Source organism: Colobus angolensis, unplaced genomic scaffold, assembly GCF_000951035.1.
Source record: "Colobus angolensis palliatus isolate OR3802 unplaced genomic scaffold, Cang.pa_1.0 Scaffold100, whole genome shotgun sequence".
Classification (NCBI taxonomy): domain Eukaryota; kingdom Metazoa; phylum Chordata; class Mammalia; order Primates; family Cercopithecidae; genus Colobus; species Colobus angolensis.
Window position 1 is genome coordinate 1,243,274 of NW_012110920.1, and position 7,408 is coordinate 1,250,681.

The 7,408-nt window shown below is 44.9% G+C and overlaps 1 protein-coding gene across 1 annotated transcript in view; it reads left to right on the forward strand.

Moving 5' to 3' along the window:
* Positions 1 to 7,147: 7,147 nt before the first annotated feature.
* IGFBP7 (insulin-like growth factor binding protein 7) overlaps positions 7,148 to 7,408 on the forward strand; it is a 77,416-nt gene continuing 77,155 nt past the window's right edge. The window contains exon 1 of the mRNA XM_011938661.1: positions 7,148 to 7,323. Coding sequence (XP_011794051.1) covers positions 7,148 to 7,323 — 176 coding nt within the window. The remainder of the gene's footprint in view (positions 7,324 to 7,408) is intronic.

Below are 7,408 nucleotides of genomic sequence, written 5' to 3' on the forward strand. Positions count from 1 at the left end.
TGGCATTCAAGCCGATCACCATCTCTACTGTGTCACATGGTCTCCCAGGCCCCAATTTTATGTAACATGAGGACAAATATTTAACCTTTGAACCTTAGGGAAGACCTAAAAATGCTACTGCTCAATAAGGCATGGGAATATACTCAACAAGAATCAAAAAGAAGAGGGACTTAAAGTTTTCCAGGATTTCCTCTATTGTGCACATCCACATTTCTCTTTTAAAGCAAGCACTGTTAATAAGCAGTTGTTATGAGAAGACACTACAGAGGGAAGTGGGTTAGCATTAAGGAAGTTGGATCTGAAGCTTGACAGCTATAGACTTTGACAATATTGAAATTCACTTGTTATTCACCTAAGAGGCTGACATCAGCCAGGTAGCTGCACTGCAAAGGCAGATAAAGCAACATCTATGTCATTCGTATGATCAGTGACTCTTTCTTAAAAAGGTGAATCTTCAGCATCAGTGAAAGGAATGTTGTTACTCTAACATCTTAGCAAGCTAAAACAAAATTTAAAAACTAGCATCCGTGAAATAAACGTTAACATCTTAACATCCCCGCTGATCATCTGTTCAAAAGGAAAGGAATCAATGCTTTCAGGATAAATATCCTCCTAAACATTCAAAAACATCCAAGAAACTCCTTCCTGGGCACAAAGTTTTATTCATAGTGAAGTCTGTGAAGGAACCACTGAAAATATTTTATTTCCCTGATTTGACTTTCTCCCAAGCTCCTTTCCACGATGAGGAGATATTTTTATTTTTTATTTGTCTATTTTGCCAAGGTGAATTATGAAATTGGGCCACTGGGAGATTAATATGGGGCACTGCATCATTTGCCACCAAATGATCATATCATTTCCCCCATAACAAAAGAAGGATGAAGCCTAATTATGGAATAACACAAAGACATTTTTTTCTACTTGTTGTCACAAAAAGAAATGCTCTCTAATTTATTTTACAAGGAAATGTAAATGTAAAAGTCTGTGTTAATGCAAAGTTAACATGTTAAGATAATGAATTTTAAGACAGGAAATGAGGCTCTGATGGGTTTAAAAGCCTCTCTTGATATATGCATTATAGTCAGGATCATAGTTTAAAATCTAAATTTTTTTGCAACTGTGTATATTTGGAAGTTGGCTAGTATTCCGTTACCTCAAATGTTCCTGATGTGAAAGGCAGTTAAATAATAGAGCAGAACACAAGACTGACCACACAAAAAATCTTCCTTGATGATTTCTGGGGTTTCTTCAGATATTTCTGTGCCCCCGATGACTTAGGATCAGGGCTAATGGATCCAGAGTCACCTGGCTTTAAATGACCTCTAGCAAGTCCTTCAAGTTCTGTGTCTCTAATATTGAATTTTACAGGCTATTAATGCCTTTTCAATTATATCATTAGCTATTTTCCTGCATGGCAGTACCTCTTTTAAGAGATGAGATGCAGAATACTGATAAGAAATCAGTTTCTTTCCTTTATTACACAGTGAGATGTTATCACTGAGAGACTTTACCTCAAGGGCTTACTCTCAGCCAAATGCCCTGCAATGTCTCCAATACAATGTGATATGATCACTAGGGAGCCCCCACTCCTTCCTCTCCAGAACTGTCCATAAAGGGCAGACTTGATTTGTAAAGAACGAGTCCAAAATCAAGCTCATCCTCTTCCCCCAACACAAACCTGCTGTGGCAGAGACTGGCACCTAGTCTCCCATGGGAGAAATGTTGGGGTTTCTCTTGACTTTCCTCCGGTGAGTTTCTTTACAAGACCTGTATATTCAACTTCTTTAAGATCTCTTGTCCATTTCTTCACCTCTATTTTGGGTAACAATATGTCCCTATTGTCCAGGACAGTCTTGATTTATGCCCATTGTCCCAGCATAATCATGAACACTGCTCCCTTTCACTCACAAGAGTCCAAGTATAGACAACTGATACTGTCTCTACCTCAACTCCCATTGCCACAGCTGACTTCAGGCCCTTGCTAATTCCTACCTGGATAGTAGTAGTAGTTGGCAGTAGGAGCTGACAACTGATTTTCCCTTTGGTCTACTTACTTTTAAAATTTTTTAATAGGCTGGGCGCGGTGGCTCCTGCTTGTAATCCCAGCAGGGAGGCTGAGGTGGGTGGATCACCTGAGGTCAGGAGTTCAAGACCAGCTTGGCCAACATGGTGAAATCCCATCTCTACTAAAAATACAAAAATTAGCCAGGCATGGTGGTGGGCACCTGTAATCCCAGCTACTCAGGGGGCTAAGGCAGGAGAATCGCTTGAACCCAGGAGGCAGAAGTTGCAGTGAGACGAGATCACACCACTGCACTCCAGCCTGGGTGACAAGAGCGAAACTCTGTCTCAAAAAAACAAAAGAAAGAAAGAAAAAAATTTTAATTGATTGCCAATTCTGTACCAGAGACACTATTAGCATGAGGCCATGCTCCCCTGTAGGGACATGCAGTTTGCACACTGCACAGCGGCATCCAGCCCAGGGAGCAAGGAAGACTATAATTCAGTTCTCCACCTGCTGGTCCACACATCTTCATGTGGACTGGGTCTGCCTCATCGGAGGAAGGGACGCCTTTTTCCTCACACAAAGCAATTATCTGCTTGCCAAGTCTTGAACCCTCAGTGCTGCATCTGCCCAGTGGAGGTGGGTTTTTTTTAACTCCCATAAAGGCACAGCATAGGCTGACAGTAGTAGCCCCTGCATTGTGGAAACTACATTCCTTCTTCAAGTCTGTCCCTATTATGATCCGTTTCCCTCTTACTTCTGTAATGACCGTCCAACACCACAACCTGACCTTGCCTCTCCCCTGCACCCCTCAACAGCTCACAGTCATCTATAAGATGTAGTCCAAAGCTCTGGGCATGGTGTGAAAAACCCTTCATCATCTCTCTTCTGCCTTCTCCCCAGACTCATTTCTCCCCACTTCTCCACATACTCACCTTGCTTCAGCTAAGCTGAACTTCGTGTGGTAGCTGGAATGTACCAAAGTGGTTTCCACTGGCTTAGCCCCTATGCATGCACTGTTTATTTGAGTTTGGGTGATCGGATACACCCTACCCCACCACCTGACAATCTCTGACTTATTAATGATGATGATGATGAAGGAGAGAAAAGAGAAAAAAATGAAATAATAAAGATGATAGATAACTATTGTAACAGACTGTTGAATAGAACAACTCTTCCCTTGCCTAAAAATGGCACTAGGATCTACAACCCAAAACTATTGGTGCTATGTGTCCCCACATTCTAAAGCAGAGCCACCAAGAATTGGATTAGTGCCAGGTGTGGTGGCTCGTGCCTATAATCCCAGCACTTTGGGGGGCCAAGGTAGGAGAATCACTTGACACCAGGCGTTGGAGACCAGCCTGAGCAACATAATGAGACTCTGTCTCTACAAAAGCAAAGAAAAATTATTAATAGCCAGGTATGGTGGTGTGCACCTGTAATCTCAGTTATTTAGGAGGCTGAGGTAGGGGGATCACTTGGGCCCAGGAATTTGAGGCTGCAGTGAGCTATGATTATATCACCGCACTCTAGCCTAGGTGATAGAGCAAGACCCTGTCTCACACACACACACAAAAAATTGAACCAGAATGCTCCTCAATGCTACATGTCCCTACCACAAGCACCACAAGCCCCACACACCATTCCCGCAGGCCCCCACGCATACACACATATAAACAGGCTTGGGGTGACAGCCTACTGGAGACAGCAGAAGGTTTTTCCTCCCCTTAATCCCTATCCCCCAACTCCTAAGAAGACAAGGGTAATGGAGCCAAGAGATCTGGGATGTTTGCAAGAAAAAGAGACAAGCATTCCATTGTCCAATTAGATGTCTCCTGAATAGGCAGGTTGGCGTCTGGCCCTGTGCTGACTGGACACAGAGGGACGTCACAGGGGCAGGCTGCACAGCACCATGGGTTTCCCACAGATATCAAGAAGCTTGCCAGACTGAGTAGTCTTAGAGATACTCCACCAAGAAGGGTGCCCACCAGGTACAAGGACCCATTGGCAAAGGGTTTGGGAGTGTCCTGTGGGCTGGGGGAATATTGAGCTGAAGTAGTATAGAAGAGAGGGGGGCATATATCTCTTGCGCCCTTCAGCCAAAGATCACAGGAATGCACCTGTATTGAGTAAGTTGAGTTTATCACTCACTGTAGCAAGGAGGATAGACACCATAGAGAACTATGGGGGTCTCAGTAAGGGAGTGTTAGAAAGATTCTGTTACAGGATTTGGACTTTGGTTGAGTAATTTAGGGGAAGGTCTAAGGAAGCAGGAGATTGCTACGGATTGGGTGCTGTCAGAAAGCAGGAATGATTCTTTTTAAACATTTAAAAACAATTTTAATTGACAAAACATTGTGTATATTTACAGTGTACATGATGTTTTGATATATGCATGTATTGTGGAATGACTGGATTAAGCTAATTAGCATATCCTTTACCTGACATACTTATCATTTTTGAGGCAAGAACTTTTAAAATCTACTCTCTGTCAAGCATAAAGGCTCACACCTGTAATCCCAGCACTCTGGGAGGCCAAGGCGGGCGGATCACGACGAGGTCAAGAGTTCAAGACCAGCCTGACCAACATGGTGAAACCCAGTCTCTACTAAAAATATAAAAATTAGCTGGGCGTGGTGGCATGCGCCTGTAATCCTAGCTACTCAGGAGGCTGAGGCAGGAGAATCGCTTGAACCCGGGAGGTGGAGGTTGCAGTGAGCTGAGATCACACCACTGCACTCCAGCCTGGGCAACAGAGCGAGACTCCATCTCGAAAAAAAGAAAAGAAATGAAAATTCAACACCACTCCATGATAAAAACACTCAATAAGCAGAATAGAAAGGAATTTCCTCAACCTGGTAAGACTGTCTATGAAATGCCCACAGCTAACACCATACTTAATGGTGAAAAACTAACAACTTTCCCTCTAAGTTGAGCACTGGGACAAGGGTGTCCACTCACCTCTTCTATTCAACATTATACTGGAGGTTCTAACCAGGGCAATTATGCAAGAAAAAGAAACGAAAGGCACCAATTAAACAGGAAGAAGTAAAAGTATCTCCATCTCCACATCCAGCCTCTCCACCTCTCTAAAACTGAAGCTGGACAGGTGACAATATCTGTTATTGGAAGGGTGGAGTTGTCAACTTGCTCTTTAAAGGCTCCATTCACCTGCCTTCTTTCTAACATCTCTTCTTGTTTTCAGGTCCTCCTTGACTGGCGCTGTCACAGAGCTCGGGTTCCCCTTTCAGTGACCAGAAACTTGCTTGTTTTCTTTGCTTGCTGGGCAGTGAGGAGGTTCCTCAAAGGGACTCTGCTGTGGCACATGTTTGCATTCTCACTGTTGGCTCTGATGCAGGACTTTCACACACTGTGGGTGACAGCTCTTAGTGTACAGCTGCTGCCACTGCCCACCCACATGCCCTACACACACACACACACACACACAGAGTTTGTAGAGCCTGCGGGCTCCTTCGGGCTGCAGAGATAAGCACATTTATTTGGCTGTCTTCCCTTCCTGCTTGCTCACCTGCCTGCCCCAACCCTCAATCTGTGTGTCCTGATGCGACCTACTTGCACTGGAATCCTTGTCTCACAGTAAGCTTCTGGAGAATCCAGAACTATTACAGATGGTCATACTAGATCATGGAACCAATTTAGGGGCTCCTGACCAGTGAATTAAATGAAATCAGGGCCAGGGGTGGTGACTCACACCTGTAATCCCAACACTTTCGGAGGCCGAGGCAGGTGGATCACTTGAGGTCAGGAGTTCGAGACCAGCCTGGGCAACATGTTGAAACCCTGTCTTCAGTAAAATACAAAAATTAGCCGGGCATGATGGTGCATGCTTGTAATCCCAGCTACTTGGAAGATTGAGGCAGAAGGATTGTTTGAAGCCGGGAGGCAGAGGTTGCAGTGAGCCAAAATCTCACCACTGCACTCCAGACTAGGCAACACAGACAGACTTCATCAGAAAAAAAAAACAAAAACAAAAAACAAAGAAAGAAAGAAGACAGAAAAGAAAGCAAGCAAGAAGAGAAAGAAAGAAATTAAATACAACAGAAAATAGAGTGCACTCTGCATGTGTTTCCTTTTCAGGAAAACAAATGGGTCATGTAAACTGCATCTCTTAGGACGGAACAAACACAAAAATATTTGGGGAAACTCTGCTCTAAAGATTTTTCATTGTTTTTTAAACAACTGTCAGGTCAACATATGACCTTTGAGGGGAAAAAAATGCTCCACTTGTCTATAATACACTAAGGAGAGGCCAAAAAGCAGTGCTAGGTTTTTCTGGATTGGAGGAAGTTTCTCCACTCTCCACCCCCCGATTTTGTGGTCACTTAATTTTCAAAAAGTTTGCAATAATTATCCTTGTAAGAGTCTGTTGAGAATGAGTTCTTTACATTGCTGATAGGATTATGAACTGAACTGCTGGCTTTCAGTCAGCAACCCTGTAAATCCCTGGATTTATGCTAAGAAAAAAGAACACAAAAGAACCACAATGTGACATGCAGAATATTGCACGCTGCAGTGTTACACATTCAGTTAAAAAGTGAAAGCAACTTCCATGTCTGCATTGGAGAGGCCAATGTTCCTGGGAAGAGAGGCTTTCAAGTTGAGTTTGCAGAGCACTTCGCAGAAAGACTGAGGAAGAGTCCATCGTTTATATCAAAAACCTCCTGGAATGCTGGTGAAGACTGGGGACGCTTTAGGTGCCTCCGTGGCAGCTCCAACGAGGAAGGAGCTGGGACCCCTGCTCCTCTCAGCTGCTTTCTGTTCTCCCCAGAGGCTTGCTGGAGGGCGAGCAGTTCAGCAAGAACTCAAAACAAGGGCACAGCTCTCACGGATTCCAGTACTCACTGAAAACGGCCAGCACAAAAAAAAGCACAGTTTTGTTGAATGCCACTGGGAGGCGAAGCGGGGAGGGAGGTGCAGGCAGTTAGGAGGTTCCAGAAAGGGAAGTGGTTGGCAACGATTTGTCCTTTTAGTGCCTGACACCCAAGACCACAGCGGGCCTTTGGCCAACGGGGATTAAAAAATCCACAGGTGGGGGTTTTTAACAGCTTGTTCTTAAGAGAGCTTCCCAAACCACAGCGTAATAAGCACTCAGGTGTCTCAGGCCCACGGAGAGTTTAATAGATGAAACCCTGGATCGTCTGGAAGCCGTGGTTGTTAAGAAGTTTAAATATATTGACCGGAAACGGGGAGAAACCAGAGTGGAGGAGCCGCTCGCACTGCGAGGAGATCCCTGAGGGCTCAGGGCAGAGGACTGGGGACCTAGCAGGAGCTGGCGGGGTGAGCTCTGCGAAGCAGCCGTGAGACCGAGCTCCCATGGGCCGGTCACGCCGGGTGACCGCTCACCCCCCCACTCCAGCAGGAGTGCCCGCGCAGGCCCCGCGG